The 27758-nt window shown below is 36.8% G+C and overlaps 1 protein-coding gene across 1 annotated transcript in view; it reads left to right on the top strand.

Annotated features, from left to right (window-relative positions):
* The window catches only part of AEBP2 (AE binding protein 2), a 64493-nt gene that overhangs the window by 20396 nt on the left and 16339 nt on the right, over positions 1-27758 (top strand). The window contains exons 2-4 of the mRNA XM_018048413.1: positions 2652-2859; positions 10615-10722; positions 26266-26452. Of these exons, the coding sequence (XP_017903902.1) occupies positions 2652-2859; positions 10615-10722; positions 26266-26452 (503 nt within the window). The remainder of the gene's footprint in view (positions 1-2651; positions 2860-10614; positions 10723-26265; positions 26453-27758) is intronic.

Raw genomic sequence — 27758 nt, 5'->3', positions numbered from 1 at the left:
ATCTCCTTGCAGTCCAAGGGACTTTCAAGAGTCTTCTCCTACACCACAATTGAAAAACATCAATTCTTTGTGCTCAGCTTTCTTTATAGTCCAACTCTCACATCCATACATGACCACTGGAAAAACCATAGCCTTGACTAGATGGGTCTTTGTTGGCAAAGTAATGTCTCTGCTTTTTAATATGCGTCTAGGTTGGTCATAACTTTCCTTCCAAGGAGCAGAAGGACTTAAGTATGTGAATATCCTTTAAAGAGAAATCTGAGACATTATTAAGCTTACTTAAGAAGTTAAAATTCAGTCTAAGTCTTAGGTGTGAACAAATAAGGTTGCAGTGGTTAAAGATGAATGTTCTTATTTTTAGAAGGGATGTGCTGAAATAATTGTGATTGAAGTATCATGTTTGCAACCTGTGGATGATTGAGAAAGACAAATTATATATAACAAACAGGACTGTTAATATTGAGTTCACAGATTTAGTTATTCTTATTGCAATATAGTTGATGGTACAATATTATATATTTCAGGTGTGCAGCATAGTGATTCATAATTTTTAAAGGTTATGAAGATATCCTCTGCCCGCCTTTTCTCTGTAGAAAAAGCTTTAGCCAAAGAAAAGGTAATCAGAAATGTGAAAATGGAGAAACAACGGAAAACAGAGAACACCAAATAATGTAGTCAAGGACCTTTAGTTCCTTCTCAAGGGCTGTAGGTAATCCTCTGAGCCATATCCTGTGAGCAGTCTTAGATACTGAAACCCCCACCAGGTAGAGAAGTTAACGTACGTGATAACCAGACTGTGGCCATGACATAAGCTGCCACAATTCTGACAAGTGGCCTCAGGAAATGGAAACAAACGGACCCTGGAACTGAACTGAACTATACTTAAAACAATCAAGATGACTCTGATGAGACCACAGATGACCAATTTCTGTATGACTGTCAGAGCTGACTGTACTGTTTCTACATGTAACCCCCTCCCTCAGCCTATAAAAGGTCTTGCCCACTGATGGTCATTGGAAGATGTCGGCCCTTTGGACAGGTTCCCTCCCATTCCCCCCTCTCTGCCCCCATCCAAAAGAAAGCAAACTTGGCTTTCCACCAACCTGGCCTCTTTAATGATTGCTTTTGAGCAGCAAGCAAAGCAGCTGGACCCCACTTTTGATTACAGGTATATTCCATTTATTAGTTATATTCCCTGTGTTGTATAGTATATGCTGCTAAGTCACTTCAGTCGTGTCCTACTCTGTGCGACCCCGGAGACGGCAGCCCACCAGGCTCCCCCATCCCTGGGATTTTCCAGACAAGAACACTGGAGTGGGTTGCCATTTCCTTCTCCAATGCAGGAAAGTGAAAAGTGACAGTGAAGTTGCTCAGTCGTGTCCGCCCCTCCGTGACCCCATGGACTGCAGCCCACCAGGCTCCTCCGTCCATGGGATCCCAGGCAGGAGTGCTGGAGTGGGGTGCCATTGCCTTCTCCTAGCCTGTTTATTTTATACACAGTAGCTTGTACCTTTTCATCCCTCCCCCTTGTCTTTACTTCCCCACTACCTGCTGGTAACCATGAGTTTGTAGTCTGTATCTGAGTTCAGGTTTAGATATACTTTTTTGTGTTTTTGAAATTTTCTATAATGAAAACTTAGTGTGGAATGGGGAAGCATGCCCCTTAAAAGTTAATGTGAATTGTATAGTTTACTGGTATTTAAGTATAGGCAGTTTTAGATTTTAATAGGTTTTAGAATCTGAAGCATTCTTACTGTTGGTCCTTTTGTGATTGATGCTACTTCCATGTAATTTCTTTATTGAGAAGATATGAAGAAAGGAAATAAAGTGAATTGCTCTTAAGATGAAGGCAAAATGTGTTACAATTTTTATGATGTGAAATTCTTAACATTAAAAATTATTCATTTTTATTAATGACTTATTACTAATATTTTTTAGTAAATAAAAAATTACTAGTATATAATACTTTGTTTATTAAATAAAAAGTAAAAGGGTTTGAGGTGCATAAGACTTTGAAAAAAATTGAGGACCAGCAAAGTACTTTTTGGACTTTGGTAAAATCAGAGAAACTTTTCTTGCACTTAGTTCTCTCTTTTGCTTTTTTATTAAGAGGGAAAATACAGCAAAATTTCCCAACTGCTTTGAGATGGAAAGAGGTAGGATGTGGTAGCAGTTGTCTTCTCAGGTTAGTGAATGGAAGAAAAGACCAACAAGTGATTTGCAACACTGTAAAGATAATCTTTTGATTTTAAATTATTTGCAGCTGGAAACTTTATTACTTTATCATGCTTCTTAGACTCTTGAAGGGGTGGAATGTGGTGAGCTGTGTGTGTGTGTGTTGGTTTGTTTTCTGTGGGGTATGGTGTTGGGGACTTCATGTCTGCCAAAAGTTGCTTAAATTATTCCATGGCTAGTTTGAGGTACTAGTTTTTCTTTGCCTTGATTTGCAATTTATTGCAAATAGTATTTGAAATTTAGTTTTAGAGAATAATTATTTGAAACTAATTTTAAAGCATATTGTTTTCTGGTGGAAAATACGGGTCGTATGCTTTATGGGGCAGAATGTCAAGTGGTAATCTTAATTATTTATAAGATCATATTCATGTTAGTGAACTTCTAGGAATAACACAGCCTTTTTTCTTCTTTTGTAGCATAAGCAGTACTATAATGGATGTAGACAGCACAATTTCCAGTGGGCGTTCAACTCCAGCAATGATGAATGGACAAGGAAGCACTACTTCTTCAAGCAAAAATATTGCCTATAATTGTTGTTGGGACCAGTGCCAGGCTTGCTTCACCTCTAGTCCAGATCTGGCAGATCACATCCGTTCCATACATGTAGATGGTCAGCGAGGAGGGGTTGGTTTTGTCATTTCTTTTTTTCACTCCCTGTTTTCATTAGTTTTATTAATTTGTATTTGCTAGTTAGGCTTTTTTCTTTTTCTAAGTAATTTTGAAAAATTTTTATTTTTCAAATGTTTTATTTTTTCAAATGTTTTTTCCCTTTTATTTACTTTCCACATATTTGATTGAATCAAATTAAATAGAACATATTATGTGTTGGATTTTAATTTGCTCTTAGGTGTATTACTTTGAAGAAATTAGACTTTTTAAAATATGGTGGGAGTATTGTAAATGAATACTGTGTATCTCAAGGTTCTGATGTTTTGAGTTGAAGGCTTTTAGCAATTGGCATTCTTAGGGATTTCTGTTGTTAGAGTGGTCTTAAATTGTCCCTGATGCTGAAATTAACTGGAAAAACTATTGGTGTCAGGATTGGTATATACAATCCTGTTAAATGGCTATCTGTACTCATTATTTGTGACTATTGATCATCTTTCCCAGGTCTTGTCAGAGCTCACTTAATATTGACCTGTAAACTTTTAGGAATCCATTTAGTTGTGTCAGTTCATATAATTTTTATTGAATAGTAAGTAAAGAGCTAAAGCAAATTAGGTGAGTCACAGCATAATGGACCAAAATATTTGTAAAATTGATAGTACAATACATACTTATCAACTTTATCTAGATTTTTGTCTTGAATAGTTAACCATTCTTAGTATGTTTTTTAGAAATTTAATGTCACATTTTTAAGTACAGATAATTTATTAGGCCATACACTGCCTATCAGGGATTCCCTGGTGGCTCAGACGGTAAAGCGTCTGCCTGCAATGCGGGAGACCCAGGTTCAATTCCTGGGTCTGGAAGATCCCCTGGAGAAGGAAATGGCAATCCACTCCAGCACTCTTGCCTGGAAAATCCCATGGACGGAGCAACCTGATAGGCTACAGTCCGTGGGGTTGCAAAGAGTCGGACATGACTGAGTGACTTCACTCACTCACTCACTCAAACTGCCTATCAGTATGGTATCACTATTGAGATACACTAATACTAACATGATTAAAATCTTAAGTAAGTGGGTAACTGTTTCCAAGGTAGTATTAATATTTAGATTGTATTACTGGTCTTTTTTTAAAAAGCATAGAGCCATAATAGGGACTCTTAACATTTTTACCAGTGGTATTGCATTTGAAATTTCTTTTAAAAAATATTTACTGTTATCACAATATGTTACAATGTTTCAGCAGTCTTTCAGTTACTTGAACTTGTATACCTGAACATATGTCTCATTATTAAATTTAATACATGTGGGGTCTGGGTAGATATCAGAGAGTGTATTAACATATTATTGACTGGGGGATTTTTGCAGAAGATAACATGTATGTTTGGCAATGTGTTATGTAAGTGAATATTGAAACACTCTGGTCAATAACATTCGGGTAACAAAAGACATCTCTGGTCAATAAGTTGCTAATGAACTCTGCCCATCATATGGTATTTTCACTGCATAACCCAGCTCAGTGGTTAAGCTGCTTTTGTAACAGTCTTTATTTCCCCTTGTGTATATCCCTTGGTTTCTTGGTCATTCTAGAGTTGCCTTTTGTAAACCAGTGCTTGAAGTCACCTGTTATATCACCAAGGCAGTCCTGTGAACCGTGGCATGATGCTTTATAGTCACTCAACTTGGCAGCTACATGCAGGATCCCAGGCTCTGCAGGCATGATCTCTTAGTAGTAATAGGAGACTTACACATTTCTAAGTCTTGATCCTACAAGTTGAGTTGTCACACAACGTTTATGAGAATGTTTTCAGCCTTTTACAGATTTGTAGGCAAAATGGAGTTACGGACTGAATGTGTAATGTAATCACTGCACCTGCAGGTATCTTACTGATATTACAGAGCCAGGCGTGAAGTTTTGGTATTTCTACTTTAAACTTGTTGAAACGGAAACCCCCTATGTCATTTCTTGAATGCTTATTCATAAAATTACTTTATTACAAATAATAAGATTCTCTGGCTAATTTTAAGAGTAATTCTATTTTGACTTAAGAAAGGAGTTCTGATCTTTGAAGGACATTAGTTGCTAAACTACAGACTTAAAGGCTCAGCTAAATGAACAAAATATATTTCATTATATTCCCATTATTTTTGCGTACCAGACTTAAGCTTTCATAATGAAAATTTGAACGAGAATTTGAAAACTTGAGGCGTTGTGTGCTCAGTTGCTTCAGTCGTGTCCGACTTTGTGCAGCCCCGTGGAATGTAGCCTGCCAGGCTCCTCTGTCCGTGGAATTCTCCAGGCAGAGCTACTGGAGTGGATTGCCATGCCCTCTATGGGATCTTCCTGACCCGGGATTGAACCTACATCTGTGTCTCCTGCATTGCGGGCAGATTCTTTACCACTGAGCCACCAGAGAAGCCGAAAACTTAATTACTGCTGAATAATTTAGGAAATCTCAGTCTGGTTTGTGCTTTAAAATAGAGTAGTTATGTTATGGCCATACCACCCTGAACACGCCTGATTTCAGCTACAATTGAGTAGTTGTTAATTTTTTTTTATTGCCCTCTTTGAAAGGATATTTTTAAAAAATCGTTTTAATCATTTTTAAGTGTGCACTTCAGTGGCATTATTAAGTACATTCACGTTGCTCTGCAATGATTACTGTCCCTCTGTAACTCTCTTATCGTCCCAAACTGAAGTCTGTACCTATTAAATAATACCTCCCTAATCCTCCCTTCTGCTAACCTCTAGTAACCATGGTCCTACTTTCTGTCTTTAAATTTGACTATTCTCGCTTTCTCTCCTGTATAGTGGAAAACAGCTGATTTTGATGACATTTTTAAAGAGTTTTTAATTCTCTTCTTTCTACCCCAATTGTGAAACTGTCACAGTGGAACAGAAACAAGTGAGGAAAATTATTGGCAACTCTAGAGGGTTTTATGTTTCTAGTTACTGAAAGATGACAGTTCTTCTGGAGCAGTAAGATAGCAAGATCTACATCCTGCATTAATTCCGGTTCTTTTTCTCATCCCACTCTGCTGTTCACCCTGGGAAAACCAAAACTATAACAGCTTAGTAACTTCTTTACCTGCCTTAAGCTATTTATGTTGCCATGCCATGTGGGCTTTAATTGTATTTGGAGGCTGAAGGCAAGTGGAATTTTAAGGTTTCCTGACCTTTTCATATGTCAGAGTGGGTGGATATTTAATCCTATAGTAAAAGTTAAACTTATCATTTAAGCACCTTTTTTTTTTGAATATACCTTTTTTTAAAAAAGTCATGAAAGTACTTTTCTATAAAATAAAGACAAGCAAGAAAAAACTTAATCTTTTTTTGTTCAGTAAAACAGAATTATGTTCTTGGGTTCATACTTCCATGCATGACTGGATTTCAGAAACTAGACCGAGCTATTTTGCTAGTCAAATTTCAAAGGCCTGTGTCCTCTTATTATACACGTAAGTCTTGGTAGAAGGGGAACTTCATCTTGTAGGATTTCAGTGGTTCAGTAAGATCCATTAATGTACTGGTTTTTTTTTTCTCTTGTCTTAACTATTTCTCACTTTAAAAACAGTTGCCAGAAAGAAACCTGTTTATCAGGGATGCTCTTACACGTGTTATTTCTATTAAGTTTACTTTTGTATATGTTCTTTGGTGCGCTTGAGGCAAGAGGGCCAGAGGGATATTTTGGGGGAGGTGATGACCGGGTATTACTATTTGGAGAGTTGAATGAGTTACCTTGATGTTACATAACATTAGGCTTGTAGACTCTCATGGTTACATTGAATGCTGCTAGGAAATGGGGTCAATCTTAGGAGGTCAGATTGAGTTTTGATTGCCAGTCTGATATTACTAGATTCTGAATACAGCATTAAATTGGGCATATCTTTTACAATAAATGAGGGATGTTTTTTCCTTATATTGTGAGAGCTTACCAAATAGTTGCCCTCTGTTTATTAAATATCTTTTAACAGAGGAAATTGAAAATGTTAACACATTTAATGTGGTTAAAAATTACAGAATACAAAATTATAGCCTTCATTTTACATCTTGAAAGAGTAGACTGATTAGAGACAATAATTAGATATAAAAAACATTTACTTCTCTTTTATATGTTCACATTTTGTGAAAAACTGAAATAATTTTTTTCTAAGAGCTTAAAGGAACCTTAAGATCATCCATTCAACCCCTTCCTGACTTTATTTTAGATTGTCTGTCTCTTATTTAATATAAAATCTTTTTGTATCATTTTACTACAGAAGGAATGTAATTATTTAGTAAAAGTAGGGTTTTTTTTTTTTTACTCCCTCTGAGGATGTAAATTATATTGCTTACTGGCTCTATTTAGAGTATTACACTGATTTTACTTTACCAGTAGTAACAGAATTTTCCTTACATGTGCTTGTTAGATTTTATTAGGTTGTGTTGTATTATTTTGCAGTGAGTCTTAAAATTTACTTAATTTTTTGATGGATTCATTTATGCACTTCATGTATGATATGTTGGTAATCAGGTGTAAGTGCATTTATGTTTACTGTCACACAATCCATCATAGGTGTAGAACTTGTGTTGTTTTTAGTCTCTCAGTTGTGTCTGACTCTTTTGTGACCCCGTAGACTGTACGGGCTCCTCTGTCTGTGGGATTTCCCAGGCAAGAATACTGGAGTAAATTGCCATTTCCTTCTCCAGGGGATCATTCTGACCCCAGGGATTGAACTCAGGTCTCCTGCATTGCAGGAGATTCTTTACCGTCTTAGCTACCAGGGAAGCCCATGCATACATTCAGGTAAATACTCTAGTTCAGGAAAATTGACCAAAGTAAGGAGACTAGGACTACCCTCGGTTTGTACAGGCTTCTTCATTTTAGGCCTTTTGGAGGGGACCCCTGACGGTAAAGCTGACCTGTTCTGACAGTAATGGGCAAGGTTTTCTAGAGGAGTTCTTAACAGAAAGCCTGAACTTCCCTCTAACACTGAAATTTTAGACCTCTTCATCTTACAAGTTAGGTCATTGTAAATCTGAAGTTAGTAGTAGAAAAATATTCTTTTAATGGCCATGCGCCATTTTTTTCCTTGGACAGTCTGTCAGAAAAAAATTGGCAGCAGTTATTTTGAGGAGGGACCTCCAGTGTCTAATGTAAACCCAAGTTTTCTGTTAACTAGTCCTGAGAGAAAATATTATCTTGTATTTTCATTGTGTTCTGGACTTACAACAAGTGTGTGCTCGTAGCATCTATTTGGTGACAAAGGAAATAGAGACGTAAGTTCTTTGAAGATTGTGTAGCTGCAAAATAAGAAAGGGCTGGATAGAGTTTAGGTTGTTTACTTTTCTCCTGTTTGTTATCTGTAATACAGCCCGTTTTAACTAAGCCAGTTTATCATGAAAGACTGGACTGTGAACCTCAGTGTTCTAATTAACATAGTTAGATCTGAATTCATTTTAAGATAGTTTAGAGGAACCATGTCAGACTTTCTTCTTGAATAATTCCATTCATATTGAGCTGTAATGTTTTCAGTGTTAATTTTTACAATGAGAAAGTTTCTAAAAATGGAGTAAATGTTTTTCAAATGTTGTGCATACAGAAAGTCTCAGATCAAATACCCCTTTGTCAGATTTTGGACTGGACTTAAGGAAATTTAGCTCTTTAAAGATTTGTGATTTGGGGGAATACTTGATGATGGATTTTTAGTGCCCATTTTGTGTATCAAGATTATCCTTATGCAAGTTTACTTCTCCGCTCTCCCCTAAGAGTAGTTTTCATGTATTAATATTCCGTATAGCTAAACATAGTTTGCTTTGATTTCTTTACACTTGTCTCATTTCCTATAAAATTCACTAGGTTGAAGGTTATGGTTTTTCTTTGAACCTGAAGGTGTTGCTGCCCTAATAGTGTTACTGGACATTATTCCATCTAGAAGGATAGACCATACCTGTTCACACTAGAGGCTGTTATCTGATGGAATCACATGGCCGGTAATTGCCTCCTATTAGTGACTTCACTTTAACTTTTTACTTTCATCCATTGGAGAAGGGAATGGCAACCCACTCCAGTATTCTTGCCTGGAGAATCCCAGGGACAGAGGAGCCTAGTGGGCTGCCGTCTGTGGGGTCGCACAGAGTCGGACACGACTGAAGCGACTTAGCAGCAGCAGCAGTGGTTGTTCAGAGGAGAAAGAATTAGAAATCAGACATGGTTGCTTCTCCCAACTGTAGCTGTTGAGTAGGGACAGAATGTGAGTATTTATATTGTTGTTTCTTTGAGAGTAACTCAGCACAGGCATTTCTTAAGTGTTCTAACAATTCTTTACTGTTAATTTTTTTTTTATAACTGAGATTAATTTTGTTCCCAAATACTTGCTTTAGGACATACCTGTTTGTGTATGACTTGTGAAAGCGTTTTAAACCAGTCTGTTTATTACTTGGATTGAAAATTTAAGACTGAGTCTTTGTATTCTTGAGTTAGGAAATTGATAGGATTGATATCCACGTATGATTATTAAACACTGAATTAGTCTTCACAGCATATTGGTATACCTTTAAAGACTTCTCTACATTCATTAAAAGTGGCTTTTAATTTTGGGAACTTTAGGAATCATTTTATAAACATGTACTAGGGTCAGGAATTTTTTATTTTTTAAGGAATTTTAAATATTGAGGAGGAAATGTGACATCATATGCTTAACTAAAAGAAACTAGCAAATGCATTAAGCACAGCAATAACAGTGTTATCTCATTGTGAAATGGTTTTGAGTAAAAATTGATCTCAGTTATTTTAGACTGTTTTTCTAGATTTCTAAAAATTTTCCTTCAAACATACTGTTTACTGATTGTTTCCTCAGTCCTGTGTGTATCTTTGTTTTGTTCTATATGCAGTACATTATAATCTTCAAAGTGTGGCTCTATTCATAATTGTTGTAACCTTAGAAAAGAACAGAGCCTATAAATGGTTCTTTGAATGTAATGGTTACTGTAGGTTCATACTTCTTTTACCAATGATGGGGAGCAGTTTTCAGTTTGATAAAAATAGAATCAATCAAAAAAAATTGGTATCTCAGTGTAGGAAGATGGTAAAAATCATGTTAGTTGTTAACCCAGTCATACTCAGTTACCTGAACCCAACAATGTGGGTCTATTATTATAGAGTAACTGCTGTCATAGCTTCTGCAACTGTATTAATTTTAGCATTCTGTATTAGATTTTGCTTCATAATCAAGACAATTGGGAATCATTTTAAATAAAACAGTATAAATAAAATATAAACATTGGTATGCATTTGAGAATAGGAAATCAAGAGCAGCAAAATTATGATTGGAAAATTTGTTCACTCACTTTTTGAAGGTGAAACTATCAGTAACTACCAGTTACTTTTGATTTATTGTCGGCATTTCTTTGTACCTTTATATATTCCTAATATTTACAGTTAGTACATGCTTGTTCCTTCATGCAGTAAACAAAAAATTAAATTATGGTCCATTGTTCTAGTTCTTAGGACTGTATTGTTAATATTTTGTAGATTTCCTTCTGAATGGCTCATTGGGATTGGTATATCAGTTCCTTATTGAGGGAGTGGACAGCAGCCTTAAAGGGGAATGGTTAAAACTGTGCCTCATGTGGGAGGTTCAGAAAGTACCTACAGTAAGCGTTTTGATTGACTGGTACATTCAATGTCTCTTTGTCAATTGAAGACTTGGCAGCATGTTTATTTGAATTTACAGGGAATAAAAGTCCCTGTTGAAAAAAGTGATGAAAATGATTATGGCTCTTCTGTTAACAGGTGTTTGTTTGCTTATGGAAAGGCTGTAAAGTATATAACACTCCATCAACCAGCCAGAGTTGGTTACAGAGGCACATGCTGACGCACAGCGGAGACAAACCTTTTAAGGTAAGTAAGTGTAAGAGTTTTTCTTCTTAACTTCACGTTGACACGTTTCTTAATAGGCATACTTTTGCCCTCCTAAAAATTTTTCAAAGAACCATTTGTTTTAATATTTCTGTAGATGCATGTGATTTTATAAAGTAGATGAAGGTAAAGGTAATTTAATCTGACTTTTATAATTTGAAAACCAGAAAAAAGTCATTGTGGAGGTAGGGTCTTTGCACAGCTAATAGGCAGAGTAGCACCTTGAATGGATGTCTTTAAAACTGATTGGTTGCGGTTAGTACCTTGTACTCTAATTATGTTTTCTCAGTGGCATAGGTTTCAGCCTTTTTAATTGGCGAACAGTCCTGATTATTACATGAAAAAATTTTGAAATTGTGGAGCATTAAAGGATTTGATTTCTTTCCCTCACTTTGAGATCGTGTTACTAAGCTTAGTCATAAATTACCGTGTCAAATAGATGTATTTGGGAAATTCTGAGCAATTTCATGTAAAAACGATATTTCGTTTTATCCTCATAAAAAGTTAAAATATTTTGCTTTGTAACTATGGAAAGCATATACCATAGAGATGAAAAGTTTGTCTTTAAAGAAATTTAGTAGTTGTTAAATACAGTGTCTACTGGTATATATTAATAAACACTGCTGTGCCAGAAACTCACTTTGGGTTTCATTAGAGGAGTAGGTAATTCGTGTGCATTTTCTTTTTTAATTACTTAATTTTCCTGGAAAAGACAATCATTAACAATTTTAAGAAATTTATAAAGAAAATTTATATTCAAAAATCTTTATACCTTTCTTATTTTCTCTCCCCTGAATATATAATTGTTGTTCTTAATTACTGATGAATTCTTTATGGAACTACAAGTAGATTCATATGTAGTATCGTTATCCTTCTGCTTACACAACATCTAATAAATTATATACTCTCTGTATCTTATTTTTTATAAACTTTATATTTTAGAGCAGTTTTAGTTTTACAGAAGCATTACAAAGATTAGAATTCCCTTATGTCCTGTACCAAGTTTCTCCCATTATCAAGAATTTTATTGTGTGTATGTGTACCTTGCTTGTGTAACGTGCTTTGTAGTAGAGATCTTTTCATATCTGTTCATAAAGAATATTCTCTTTTTAACAGCTTCTTAGTATTCCATTGTGTGGCTATAGCCGTTCATTTAACCAAACTTGTATAGCTGCTTCGGTCGATTTCAGTCCTGTGCTGTTGCAAGTAGTGCAAAAGCTATATAACCACTGATAATTTTAATGAATATTGCCGCACTGCCTCGCTGGGGGTTGTGCCTTTATCAGCAATGTTAGAGTGTCTGCTTTCTTCACAGCTTTGTTAAGAGGGTTTTGTCAAACTTTTATATTTTTGCCAATCTAATAGGTGAGAAATTGCATCCTGATGTAGTGGTTGTCCCATCAGTTGCATCCCTCTCCTCCCCTTAAGATTTATTTTGGTCTTCCCTGGTGGCTCAGTTGGTAAAGAATCCACCTGCAATGCAGGAGACCTGGGTTTGATCCCTGGGTTGGGAAGATCCCCTGGAGGAGGGTGTGGCAACCCACTCCAGTACTCTTGCCTGGAGAATCCCCAAGGACAGAGGAGCCTGGAGGGCTGCAGTCCATGAGGTGGCAAAGAGTCAGACTCAGTTCAGTGACTAAGCCTAGCACAGCACAGCACAAGATGGATTTATCTGGTTTTGACTACTGTGGGTCTTCCTGCTGCGCACGGACTTTTTCTAGTTTCGGGGAAGGTGCAGGGGTGGGGCTGCACATGTGGCTTCTCTTGTGGAGCCCGGGCTCTAGAGCACAGGCTTAGTTGTTCCGCTGCATGTGGGCTCTTCCCAGCCCCGGAATAAAACCTTTGTCCCCTGCATTGGCAGGCAGATTCTTAGCCACTAGACCACCAGGGAAGTTCCCAGCTTGTGGGATCTTAGTTCCCTGACCAAAGATTGAACCTTGGTCCCCCCAAAGTAAAAGCGCCAAGTTCTAACCACTGCACTGCCAGGGAATTAATTCCCTCCCCTGATGTAGTTTTAATTTGGTTTTCCTTTATTATCAGTGAAGTAGGACATCTTTTCATATGTTTAACCAACCATTTGGATTTCTTTTTCTTTATTATCTAAAAAATAGTCTCATTGAGCTTTCTGTTGGCATGTGTGTTCTGTAACATTAACTTCCTAGTCTTCTCTCATACTGCAAGTTCTGGTCCTCATGTGACCTGGGACAGTTGTTTGAACTTCCTGTCTTAACTTGTAGCTGGTAATAGTGGTTACCTCATAGAACTGGTGGCTCAGACGGTAAAGCGTCTGCCTACAATGCGGGAGACCTGGGTTTGATCCCTGGGTTGGGAATTTCCCCTGGAGAAGGAAATGGCAACCCACTCCAGTACTTTTATCTGGAAAATCCCATGGACAGAGGAGCCTGGTAGGCTACAGTCCATGGGGTCGCAAAGAGTGGGACATGACTGAGCGACTTCACTTCGTAGAACTGTATGGTATATAGTAAATGTAAGAGCTTATTGTTAAAAGTAAGAGAGTCATTTACTTTCCCATTATGTTCCTTCCCATATATTTTTCTTTAAGGCAGCCATTCTTTTACTGGTTGGTTATGATGTTCAAGTTAATTTCACAGTCCATAGAAATGGATTTTTTCCCCCAAATCTCTTTTTTAGAAGCTGTGGAAGAGTTTCATTGAAGAGGGGGAAAGAAACTGTCCTTAAAAGACAAGTTAAAGGGTGTGATTTAGTGAGGCATTGTTCTGTAAGTAGTAGGAACCATTTGATTCAAAAAAGCTTTTGTTGATGTTTGCATTACATAGCATTGTGCTAGACATTGGAAAGCAGGGTGAATGAGAATGGAGACCTCTGCCCTTGAGAGAACTTTTTTTCTTTAGGATTTTACAGATCTAAGTAGGTTTTAGTAATAAAATGTCTTCAGTTCAGTGCAGTAGTGACCCCATGGACGCCAGACTTCCCTGTCCATCACCAACTCCCGCAGCTTGCTCAAACTCATGTCCATCAAGTTGGTGATGCCATCCAACCATCTCATCCACTGTCGTCCCCTTCTCCTGCCTTCAGTCTTTCCCAGCATCAAGAGTCTTTTCCTGTGAGTCAGTTCTTTGCACCAGGTGGCCAAAGTATTGGAGTTTCAGCTTCAGCATCAGTCCTTCCAATCCTTTAGGATTGACTGGTCAGATCTCCTTGCAGTTCAAGGGACTCTAAAGAGTCTTCTCCAACACCACATTTCAAAAACATCAATTCTTTATCACTCAGCTTTTTTTGTAGTCCACTGTCACATCCATACATGACTACTGGAAAAACCATAGGCTTGAGTAGACAGACCTTTGTTGGCAAAGTAATGTCTTTGCTTTTTTAATATGCTGTCTAGATTTGTCATAGCTCTTCTTTCAAGGAGCAAATGTCTTTTAATTTCGAGGCTGCTGTCACCATATGCAGAGATTTTGGAGCCCAAGAAAATAAAAAAACAAAAGTCATTGATTTGTTGTCATTCAGTTGCTAAGTCACCTCTGATTCTTTGCAACCCCATGGACTGCAGCATGCCAGGCTCCTGTGCCCTCCACTATCTAATAAAATGTTAAGTGGCAATAAATGTCTGTCAAAAGGTTCTCTGGAAACATGGATTAGTGACCAATTAATGGGACTGGGAAAGAGTAGTAGAAGTTGAGTGGGAGTTGACTACAGAAAGGGGATCGATCATGTGATGATTCTTGAGACAACTCCCTTTGGAAATTTTTTTTTTTAGTTGTAACATATCACAGCGTACATTAAAGCGTTTCAGTTCAGTTCAGTCGCTCAGTCATGTCCGACTCTTTGCGACCCCGTGAATCACAGCACGCCAGGCCTCCCTGTCCATCACCAACTCCCGGAGTTCACTCAGACTCACGTCCATCAAGTCAGTGATGCCATCCAGCCATCTCATCCTCTGTCGTCCCCTTCTCCTCCTGCCCCCAATCCCTCCCAGCATCAGAGTCTTTTCCAGTGAGTCAACTCTTCACATGAGGTGGCCAAAGGACTGGAGTTTCAGCTTTAGCATCATTCCAAAGAAATCCCAGGGCTGATCTCCTTCAGAATGGACTGGTTGGATCTCCTTGCAGTCCAAGGGACTCTCAAGAGTCTTCTCCAGCGCCACAGTTCAAAAGCATCAGTTCTTTGGCACTAGCTTTATTCATAGTCCAGCTCTCACATCCATACCTGACTACTGGAAAAACCATCCCTTTGACTAGATGGACCTTTGTTGGCAAAGTATTGTCTCTGCTTTTTAGTGTGCTGTCTAGGTTTATAATTTTCTTATCTTAATACTTAACAGGTATATAATTAAGTAGTTTTTAGTGTATTCATAGGTTTCTTCAACTGTCACTACTACTTACAGAAATACATGATTTTGAAAAAAAGACAAGCATAAAAGAGTAAGTGAACTATTTAAGGAATAACATGCAGTTTTATAATATTCAGTGATACTTTATGGTGACAATTTGAAATCGTTAAAAAAATTCTGAGTAGTAAGCTTGGACTGTCTAGAAACTTAAGTATAAAAGCAATTCGTTGCAAAATGTCTTTCCATACTTTTATTATCTTACGATCTGTCTGGAATCCAGTTATTACAAGGAGTTAGCATGATTTATTTTGTCTTTTATATTTACCATATGTTTCAAGCATTTGCCAAGGAGTTCAGTTTTATTCCTATCTTAAGCAGCCTTGATGTTGGCTGCTCTGGTTTGGTGGTTTGTGTGTGGGATAATTGATAGATTGATCTTGATGAGGGATTTTTAGAAATGGACACTTTCTTTACTGAAAACATTTAAAGTTATTCTTTACAATTTTGTAGTGTTTTTTGTCATACATTGACATGAATCAGCCATGGGCGTACATGAGTCCCCCATCCTGAACCCCCCTCCCACCTCCCTCCCCATCGTATCCCTCAGGGTCATCCAAGGGCACCAGACCTGAGCACCCTGTCTCATGCGTCAAACCTGGACTGGTCATCTGTTTCACATATGGTAATACACGTGTCAATGCTATTCTCTCACATCATCCCACCCTCGCCTTCTCCCACAGAGTCCAAAAGTCTGTTCTTTACATCTGTGTCTCTTTTGTTGTCTTGCATATAGGGTCATCATTACCATCTTTCTGAATTCCATATATGAATGTTATTATACTGTACTGGTGTTTTTCTTTATGACTTACTTCACTCTGTATAATAGGCTTCAGTTTCATCCACCTCATTAGAACTGATTCAAATGCATTCTTTTTAATAGCTGCATAATATTCCATTGTGTATATGTAGTGTAGCTTTCTTATCCATTCATCTCCCGCCAGACATCTAGGTTGCTTCCATGTCCTGGCTATTGTAAACAGTGCTGAGATGAACAGTGGAGCACACATTTCTCTTTCAGTTCTGGTTGATTGTTGAGAATGAAGCCTGAATAGAGAGAAGGGATGGAAGATAGGAAAAGAAAGGGCTAGTATAGCGTTGCTGGCTACAACAGACTGTGACCGTACACAGCCAACAAAGCTTTGTCTTAATTCCTAATTATCGCTTGCTCTTCTCCTGCACTCTGTCAGATGGAAGTGTGTTGTAAAAGTCATGCTTGCTTCAGTTTAAGAAATTTGATTTTGAAAAGTTTACTGTGAATATAATCTAACATTTATTATAATTGACTTCTTAGCATATGTGTACAAAGTAAAGAAATAAATGGAATCAGTTTGCACCTACATGGTTGAATCTTTTTTTTTTTCGGCTGCGCCACACGGCTTGGGGGAATCTTAGCTCCTTCACCAGAGGTTGAGCCCATACCCTTGGCAGTGGAACCATGGTTTCCTCTAACCACTGGACTGTCCCCAGGGAATTCTCTAGCCTACCTTTTTAGTTTTGTATTGGACATCATTTCAGGTTATTCAGTATTTCTGTAGAATAGTTTCCCTATATTTTATTTAATCATTCCTTAATGGGCTTTTTTGGTCCAGTTTTTCACAATATAACCTATGAGCTCATTTTTATACACTACTTTTGTGAGCTAATATAAATTCCTAGAAGCTCTTTTGCTAAGTCAAATAGTATATGTCTAAGCTTGCTTTTGAAAGATACTGTTAAATTCTCTCTGCAGAAAAACATACCAATTTATATTCTCACCAGCAGTGTTAGAATATGGTAGTGCCTGTTTCCCAGCAGCCTTCTTGAGGCTTGTTATTTATTCTCTTTTATTTTGCCAGCCTGCCAGTGTATGGTAATACCTGTCTACTTACATACCATGCAGGTACATATAATGTAAATACAGTATAAATACTTCCTGTATATTCACATTGTTTTTCCCCCATGTTAATTATTTTTGTATTTTTAGGATGCAAAACTTTTTGAGCTTACTCATTATTCTCATTATTCTTTTTTATAGAGTAGGAAAAATATTTCCTTCCTGTGATAGGAGTCAAATATTTTCCCCATTTTGACCTTTTTCTAAAATGCAAATTTTTTAAACTTATAATTTTGAAAAATTTCAGCTTGCAAAAAAGATGGGAAAACTCCCATATATTTCTCTCTTTCACAGACAGGTATGTGTAAAGAAGGAACTCCCATATACCCTTTAGCCAGATTAACCATTTTGCCACATTTGCTTTCTCTCTGTCCATCTCTCCATCTGTCTTCGTCCCTCCCATCTCTCTCTCTCCTTTCCTCCCTTGTTTCTTGCACACACACTTCACACACTACACTGTTTGGAGGAGCCATTTAAGAGGAGCAGTAGCCCTAAATTCTTCAGGGTGTGTATTTCCTAGGAACACTCAATTTATATAACCTTAGTACAGTTACCAAGATCCAGAAATTTAACATTGATGCTATTAGCTATTCAGATTTCACTTGACTGTCCCAGTAATGTCCTTCATAGCCATTTTTTTCTCTTTGTTTAGAATTCAGTTGAGCATCATGCATTACATTTAGTTTTCACAACGCTTTGAAACTTACTTTCCTCAGCCTTTCTTTATGTTTTATGGCAGTAATATTTTTGAGGAGTATAAATGTTTTATTTTGTAGTATATTCCCTATTTGGGAGTTATTTGATGTGATCAGATTCAGTTTATGTCTTTTTGGAGAAAATAATAATTCTCACTATTATCACTTCAGGGAATACTTGATAAGAGTTTGTTCCATCATAGATGAGGTTACCTAGCATCACTTGGTTAAGGAGGAATTTCCAGGTTCTCTACCACAAACTTTTCATTTGTACCTTTACAATTGATAATCAGTTTTTGGAGGGACACTTTGAATCTATATAAATAATATTGTTCCCCATGAGAACTAGTTTTAGTATCCATTGATGCTTCTTGCCTGAATCATTTATTACTATGAGGGTTGTTACAAAATGAGTATTTTTCTAACTTCGTTGCCATCTGAATTTATTAGTTGATACTCTGTTTTCAGAGCTTTCTACCCATTGTTCTATCATGTAGCTACAGAATGGACTCATGTATTGTTATTCTTAAGCTTGTAATACATGGCTGTCATTTTGATGTTCATTTAATACAGATTTTTACATATTGAATTTTATCAGTGTTTGCTCATGTGGCTTCTGGGGCAACTGTCTCACGATTAAAGATTCAGATGATAAAAATCTGTTGGAGTTTTTTTGGTAATGGCAAAGGTTAGAAACGAAAAGTCCGGAAAGACCTAATTGAGTTGATATGGGAAATCAATGAAAGTCACTGATGTGTTGTTTAGGTTTAAACTGAATTTTATATTTCCTATACTTGTTTTGCGCTCGATGATAAAAAAGTTAACGTCATATGAAAATAATCTTGTTAGCTCATTATCAGATTTTAGTTTTATAAAATCATACTCCTGAAATGCAGATATAGTTTTTTCTTTTAATAATGTTAGTCTTGTATAATGAAAATGCAAAGATTATTCTTAATAAACAAGCGCCTTCCCTGCACCCCCTCGCCACATTCATGTTGTCTTATATATATACCCCTGCTTTGTATGTGCCTTTAGAGTTTGTGTGAGGGGAGTTGCTGTTGCCATTTTGTTAAATTTAGTGAAACCTTTTATTATTAAAGTTTGAAAAACATTACATGTGTTAATAGGACTAGGATTTTGAAATTATTTCTGCTATTCTCTGGTCTTTATTTTCAGTGGTGATTTTCATTCTCCTTGGTCATTTGGTATTAAGCTTTATCATGGCTAATTGACCTCAGCTCACCGTTCTTAGTAATATTTTACTTAACTGAAGAAAATAAAAATTAGTCATACACAGCATGTCTGGTGATGGTTTTGATTTCCATTTTGCCAGTGTGACAGTTACTTGTCTGGACAAATTTGTATAGTGTGGTAGAGATTACATAGTTGTACTTTTTAGATAGTCTCCATAGTTTTCTTTTTATTTCTATATGTTTCTACTCTAGTATTTCTGTTTACTTTGAACACAGTACTTGTAGTCACTTAGTTGTCATGGGCTAATGTATTTATTGGGCTTCCCTGGTGGCTCAGATTACAGCGTCTGCCGATGTATTTATTATAGTATTTATTATTATAACTTTTCCTCAGCAGCTAGTCTCCCGCAGCACAGTATGTTCTTTCATAATAGTGACATATCTGAATGACTTCTCATTGTGATAGAGTATTGCTCGAAAAACTTAAGACTTTCTTTCAGACCTATATACGAAATAGCCAGTTGTTTTAAGTGTTTTGGAGTCAAGAACGTAGCCTAAATTGTGATAAAGAAAAAAGAAATTTCATCAGATCAGGATTAAACTATTGTATCCTTGTTAACTGTGCGTGTCTTACAGTTGTGCATATAAGCAAATTGTGGTAATTGTTACAAGACACAGTGATGCCAGTATTATTACATCATTCACTGTGATGGGTGATGAAAAAGTTCCTTCTTCAGTTCCTTTGTAATGTGTTTGATAATGGTAGTTGATCGTGATAATTTAAAAAATTTTTTGCTTTTTCTCTCCAGTTTTATTGAAATATAATTGACAAATGAAATTCTAAGATATTTAAAGTCCACATTGTGATGATTGGATATGCATTACAATTCTGAAAGGATTCCATCCAGTTAGTTAATTAACACATCCATCACCTCACAGATATTTTATATATATTACATTATATATGTATGTATATTTGGGGGGAGTGAGAATATTTTACTTTTCAACATTCTCTGTAATAATACAAAACTTTAAGCACCCTGTTCTGTCTTTAATTCTCCTTTGTCTTTTTGTGTCTCTCTGTTTGAAGCACTCATTTTACCTAGCCTTGGCAGCCAGGTTTTAGGAGGTTTCCCCTGACCAAAGATGGTACAATTTGAGTATAAATAAGGAAAATAAGTGTAATGAGGATGATGATACTGAAAAACAAAACATGATTCCTTAACACGCACACACACCTACCCACCCACCCACCCATGAAACTAATTGGTCACTGGTGGGGAATGGTAGGGATCTGGTTATTTGGAAATCTAAGAAGAGTCTTGTGGTCATTCTTTCTTGACTATATGAGCTGTGCCACTGGGTATTCAAATTCTGGTGCCCGAGTTGTGCCCATGACCAATTAGAATCTTCTTGATGTGCTGCTGGTTGCTCCTTTATTTTAAAAAATCTTTCTGGTGATTTGGATGTGCACCTGTGCTTAAGAACTCCTTATGTGGCTGCGATGGATCTTTGTGTTGCATGTGTGCTTTGTCTAGTTGGGGCGGGCTGGGGCCACTCCAATTGTGTTGCATGGGTTTCTCATTATGGTGACTTCTCTTGTTGCAGAGCACAGGCTCTAGGCGAGCAGGCTCAGTAGTTGTGGTTCATAGGCCTAGTTGCTTCACAGCATATAGAATGCTCTTGGACCAGGGATTGAAGCATGTCCCCTCATTGGCAGGCAGATTGTTATCCACTGTACCACCAGGGAAATCCAAGAACTTCTGTTTACAAAGGTTTTCTCTTATGAGGGGACCCTGTAAGAGAAGTACCACTTACTACAACACTGGGTGAATGTGGTTAGTTACCAAAACTGATAATTAAACATCATTTCTCTAGTAAATGAGGATACCAACTCAAAGCTCTTTGAAAGGAGGGGTGGGGGGAAAGCACAGGGAAGAAAGATGTATGCTCTGTTTACTCTGTGAATGTTGCGTATGGGGTCTTGGTCTTTACTAACTTACTCTTTCCTCTCTGGTCCTCCTTGATGCCACACTTGCCTGTTCTTCATCCCCGTCGAAACTCAGTGGCTGTTCCTGCGGAGTCTGCTTTGCTGTTCTGCCTCACTTTTGAATGTTGGAGACTGCTGTCAAAAACTCTCATCCTAAGTGTTTTTATCTTATCAAGTTCTTTGGTTTTAAATACTCTGTATAGTCTGCTTACTTCTAGATGTTTACATCTAGCCCTAATTTTCCCTCTTGGATTCCAGAATAGAATATTCAGTTTGGATGTCTTATGGAGCATTTCGAACTTAATATGTACAGAAGCTTGGTTTTCCATTTCAACCATGGTTCTATTTTAGACTCAGTAAATAGTAAGATCTTCCATCCAGTGACCCTGACTTTAAGAGTCCTTGATTATTCTTTTTTTTTCTTTCCCTCCCCCCCCTTGATTATTCTTGATTCTTCTCTTGACTTCTCATATACTGCCCCCGCATACATTCCCAAATCCTATCAATTTGCTTGCCTCTCAGTGTATTGTGAATACTATTACTACGTCTCATTCTGCTCTTGTATTATTCATCTCCCAGTTCATCTTCTAAGGTTCACTTAGTTATTGCTATTTGAAATCCTTGGTAACTCCTCCATCTCTGTAAATGAAAACATCCGTATTTCTTAGCATGATGTATAATATCATATCTGATACGTACCTGCTTCTCTCTTCTCATTTATTCCTTTACTATATCTTCATAGGAATTGTGTTCCAGCCAAATACTGAACTACTTGTACATCTCAAATGGATCTCCTTTTGCCCTGCTTGTGGTTTTGTTTAGGCTGTGCTTTCTACCAGAGAATGTTAAAAAATTTTGTTCCAGAAAAATTTTGAAGTTACAGAAAATGTGCAAAGGTAGTACAGAGAGTACTCGTATACCTTCACCCCATTCTTTCCCCCAATGTTATCATCTCACGTTCAAAACTAAGAAACCAACATTTGTACCTGGAATTTTTGTTTTCTTTTAGATTACTTGCTAATAAATACTCCTGTATCTTCTGTTTTCTGCTCTCTGTTTCAGTAGCCCCTTGTAGATTTTTATAGCACTTAAGGGAATATGACCATGAATGACAGTCTTGGTGCTGCTTCATTTGAACAAATCTGTTTGAAAAAACTGTCATTCCATGTTTCAAACTTTGTAACAGCTACATGCCCACAATAGCAGCTAACAAATGTTTCAGTGGATTCAAGAGAGAGAACATTTGAAACACTTTTCCAACATTTGAAACACTTTTCCAACCACCAGTTTTTCCCGATTGCTGACATGGGTTTGCTTTTTTCTTTTAAATCAGCACCATGTGTGGTAGCTTATGTTCGGTGGTCATTATTGATGTGTGGATGAAACATTGACTGTTTGAACAGTAAAGTCACTCAACACCGTGAAACACTTGTGTTACGAGGAGTGAATGCACTAAGACCATTTGAGGCAATAGATTTGTCTCTCACCTTGTTGTCCGTGATAAACACTAAATGAGTGGAATATCGATTAGTGACATTTAAAATTTCTGTTAGGGTAAATGAATTTGTGTTTTAGTGAAAGGTGTGCGATTCTGTTGTATTTGTTTTCATTGAAAGTGCTCTTTTCTGTCATTCTAAATTCTCCTTTATGTTTTCTTTTTAGGATTTGTTTTTGATTCTTTGTTTATTTTTTGATTCTTGATTGATGAGTAATCAAAACCAAAGATAAAATAATTTTCTATTAGGATTCTCATTCTTGATTTTATTTCCTGAGCATTGAATCATTGCTGATTAAAATAAACTTGAGGTATTTACTCTCTTAGTTTTAGGTGCTACCAGGGCTTATTTTTTGCAGTTGTCAAGAAACCTAGGACAAAAGGAATCTGTTAATTTATTCAAATCCTTGTAATTAAGGATAATCCTGGGTGGATTTGTATGACAAAATCCCTAGAAATTTAAACCTGGGGAGTTGGATCTGAACAGTTATTGTCATTGCTGCCTTAATTATAGTCAAGTAGCAATTCTAAAATTTGGAATGTGGAATTTGTCCATAAATTTGTTTGAATAACCAGAACTCAAGCAAGAATCTAAGGGTAAAACTTTTATTTACTGCATTCCTTGAAGTATCTGTCACATGGGGCACAAAATATATAATTGACACATGTTTCTTTGGGACTTCACTGTTGGTCCAGTTGCTGAGACTCTGAGCTCCTAAGGCAGGGGGCCTGGGTTTGCTTCCTGGTCAGGGAACTAGATACCATATGCAGCAACTAAGACTCAATGCAGCCAGATAAATAATAAAGTATGTTTTTAGAATAGGTGTTAGGAAATACAGGGGTGATATCTTTTAAAATGGAAAAGCAAGAAAAATAAGTACTGCACGTCTTAGTCTATGGCAGTACTGTACAGTTTAACAGAAATGACGTGTGAACTGAATGTGTTATTTAATGTTTAAAATTTTTCAATGCTGTGTTAAAATACTTGAAACAAGTAAAAATGAAAATAATTTAAATAACATCTTTGAATGAATGAATGAAGTCGCTCAGTCATGTCAGACTCTTCGCGACCCCATGAACTGCAGCCCAGCAGGGTCCTCTGTCCATGGGATTTTCCAGGCAAGAATACTGGAGTGGGGTGCCATTTCCTTCTCCAGAGTATCTTCTCAACCCAGGGATCAAACTCCGTGTCTCCCACACCTATTTGATCATTTTAGCATCTTGTCAGTATACATAGTTAATAAGACCTTTTGCATTTTCTGGTACTAAGTCTTCCCCATTTGGTGTGCAGTTTATACTTGCAACACTTAAAAAATTTGAACTAGCCGCATGTTAAGGACTCAGTAGCTCTATGTGTCTAATGACTGGCATGTATTGAACAGGGCATAACTAACTATCCAGGGTGATTCTCCTTCAGCACTCTTCATTCAGGCTCTGAACACTTGCATCTATATTTATTTTATTTTTTAACCGTTTTTTAAGTGAAGTATTGTTATTTGCACTGTTAAGTATAGGTATGCAAACCGATTCAGTTAGACATACATACATATATTCTTTTTCAGATTCTTTTCCATTATAGGTTATCACAAGACATTGAATAAACAGTAGGTCTTTGTTGTTAATCTGTTTGATACATAGTGGTGTGTGTATGTTAACCCCAGTCTCCTACTAATTTACCCCCTCCCTCACTATCTTCATCTATATTTAGATTTCATAAAATTTGCAGTTGGAGAATAGATTCACACACTCATGTTTTCCAACCATATTTAAAATTTTTTTTCAGTATTTAGAAGGAATTATCAGGTTTTAAATTAAAATGATTATTAAGGAAATAATAAGTGAAAACCACAGTGAGATTCCACTTCATACTCATTAGGATGGTTTTAATAAAATAAATGAAAAATGACGAGTCTGGGCAAGGATGTGGAGCTGTCCTTATAAACCTTGTATTTATTTGTAGGTTGTAAATGCACTAAATACCACTGAATTATATACTTTAAAATGGTATGTTATATGAAATTCACCTCAAAAAATTAATATAATTAAATAAAAATAAAAATTCAGTTTCTTCTGGTAGCATTATTTATAGTGGTAAGTAGCAGCATCTGACTAGTGGCTCCTGTAGTAGATGGTGGTGTTTTCTGGCAGTGTGGTAATCTGCAGAAGATGGAAACTTGAAAAAGCATCATTCTTTTTTTGGTGCTCAAAACTACGTGTAGTAAGATTTTAGGTTCTAAGAATTCAGCAACCGTCAGATGCCCAGCTTCTTTCTCAAGGTCAGAATCTGTAGCTGAGCCTTCTGTGATGTAGGCAATCCGAGGACCACACTATTGATGAGTTATAAGAATTAAATGAGTTGTGAAGCCCTATATATGGCTAATTGTTTCTTTTCAAGGTTCCATAACTCTTTGTGCCTTAACCCTTGGTGATAGTCCTTTGAAGTTGTTGCTTTATATATATATGTCTTGCTGATCACATATAAGCACTTTCAGTGCAAAAAGTATATCTCTTATCCATCCTTACACTTCTAGCATCTAATGTTGATAGTACTGAATATGGAATAGATAAATATTTGAACTAAAATCTTGAGTCATTCTTCTCTCTCTTAACCTAGTGTGCCCTTTAGAACGGTCAAAGGTTTTTGTTAGCGATACTGAGTACCATTGGAGTGCTTAACATGTCTCATATAGTGAAATGAGTAGAGTAGTTTTTAATGGTACTATGGAAGGATTTTGCTGTGCAGTGTTTCAGCCAGCACTGATTTTTATCAGAATCTGTAAGCCAATATATTTAGAGATAGCTATGATTTGCAGGATGCTTCTGGTAATGTGTATATTCATAAGAGTATATTCTTGCCTTGAAAATGCGTGGAAAAGATGGGCTAGGATAAATTATCTAATTGTGATCTGAAAGTATGAGGATGCTCCTCACAGGAGGGTGAACTCTTTTCACATGGTCAGATTTAAAGAGATTTTGTGAATAAAGTTACAATCTTTACTAATAGAGGGCTGTTGGTCTGGAAGATCCCCTGGAGGAGGAAATGGCAACCTACTCCAGTATTCGTGCCTGGAAAATCCTATGGACCGAGAAACCGGGAGGGCTACAGTCCATGGGGTTGCAAAGATTCAGTTGCTTTTGTGAGCGTGCACACACACACACACTCTCACTCTTACACTCTGTCTCACTCTCCCTCTCCCGGGCTGTATTGTGCTTTTAGAAGTTTGAAATGGTAGCCGTATCGCAACTGAAAGACTACACACACTAGAGGGCAGTATTGTGGAAACATGTGGAGTCTTTTGTGGTATTAATCTAGAGAAATGTGAGTTGAGCCATTTGGGAATAATGTGTTGGATACATTTAGTGGCATATATGGCAAATTTGCCTGCTTGTTGTTTGGTTGTCAAGTCAGAAACTAAACAACTTGAATAAATCACTGATGGCAACCCTGCAGCAATCCAGTGTGGATTTTACTGTTGAGGATCACTTTTGGAAAATGTTTTAGTAACATTCATTTCTTAGAAGATCTGAAAATATTATTTTTTAAGATCTAACTAGAAATTACTAAAATTGTAATTTTAGTGATTTCCAAACACTCTGCATCCATTGTTGGCATAGCAGTTTCCAGGAGACTTGGGTAGTTAAGTAGACCTTGTTTTCTCAGTTTTGCAAGTACAGAAGACTCTGGTGGTGGTGAGATTTAGTTGCTAAGTCGTGTTTGACTTGCAATCCCATGGACTGTAGCGTACCAGGTTTCTCTGTCCATGGATCATAGCTCCTTTCTGGAATTACTTCAGTACTTCTTAGTAGTGTATTTACTTGTGAAAGTACAGAATATCCACTCGTTTCTATTTTGCTTGCATCTTATCCTGCATTCCTGACACTATTATTATTTTTTATTTAGTGTGTCGTCGGTGGCTGCAATGCCAGCTTTGCTTCTCAGGGAGGGCTAGCTCGCCATGTACCCACACACTTCAGTCAGCAGAACTCCTCAAAAGTCTCTAGCCAGCCAAAGGCCAAAGAAGAATCTCCTTCTAAAGCTGGAATGAACAAAAGGAGGAAATTAAAGAACAAAAGACGACGCTCATTACGTAAGTATTCAGTACACACTGAAAGGCAGTGTGTGTCAGATGGTTTGGTTTTTAATCTTAGACTCTCATGCAAGTTCAGTTTCTACCATTCCTCAACTCTGCTCATCTGTTACTGTTAGTCTAGTTTGAACAGATAGGATCTTGGTCTTTCCCTGTGAGAAGTCAGATGTGTATTTTACCTTCAGTAGCTAAGGGAGCAGAAGTATATGTGGACTTAGAGTACAAACTTTATAGAATTAGAATTTGAGGGCTATTGTAATTCTGAACTAAGACAATTTAAATTATGACAATGGTGCTGTTCGTAACAATATTTTAGAAAATTTGAACATGTTAAACATTTAAAAATCAGGTAAAAATAAAGTAACCTGTCTGTTCCAAAGTGGTGTGTGTGAATAGGGAAACTCAGTGTAGTCTGTGTCTCAGTGCTTAACAGTCTATTGTGATGCATATGTATAGTGTTTAAGTGCTTAATTACAAAATTATTAGATGTCCCCTCCGTATTTAGGACCAAACATAATTAGATGATTGTATACTTTTGAACCACAGGAAAATAGTCTTTATTTTTGTGGTCTTCAAACAAAAAGTTTTTGATTGTATAATTTACTAAGAAAAATGGTTGCGTTCAGTCTTAACTTGATGTGCTTACAGTGTGTAGAGGGAACACTGCTAGTGTACATTGACAGGAAGGAGTACTGAAAAACAGAAATGGGAAAAAGAAAGAAGTTGTATTATTTTCTTCCTCATGCTAGTGGATCATGACACACACCTGCTTTGGAGACTTGTTCTAGTTTAGTATTCTTGATCCTTTAGTAGTAGACATAAAATGGTTAAGGTCTGATGCATAGAATCTGAAATTTGAGAGCTCTTCTTATTATTCCGAATTTAATTCAAGTGATGACCTCTGTGTTTGTTTAATCTTGAGTGAGGAGTGATAGATTTGAGTGATTTAGAGGGGTGAGTCATTGTTAATAAGCTTATTCTTCTCAAGAGAAAGCATATTTGGAGAGTATGGAGAAAGTACACATTTTTCACCCAGTAGCAGCAGATGAAGTAGGAAGGGGATTTGTTTCTTAGCATTAGGTAAAATCATGACTTTTTTCCTCTCATAAATAAATGTGAGTTTTTAAAAACTGATTTCCCATTGCCATTGCATTGTTAATTTTGTGGGTTCTGTTAGTTTATTACTAGCTGGTGTTCTATTTATTTCCTTTTGAGCAAAAATCCAATGAGAAAAGAGCTATTCAGATTGCTTTATTGAGTATACCAATTGGTAGATGTGTGTAGGTGTACTGAGAACTCCGTGAGT

Source organism: Capra hircus, chromosome 5, assembly GCF_001704415.2.
Source record: "Capra hircus breed San Clemente chromosome 5, ASM170441v1, whole genome shotgun sequence".
Lineage (NCBI taxonomy): Eukaryota > Metazoa > Chordata > Mammalia > Artiodactyla > Bovidae > Capra > Capra hircus.
The sequence above is the reverse complement of the archived record's forward strand: the minus strand, read 5'-3'. Positions and strand labels throughout refer to the sequence as shown.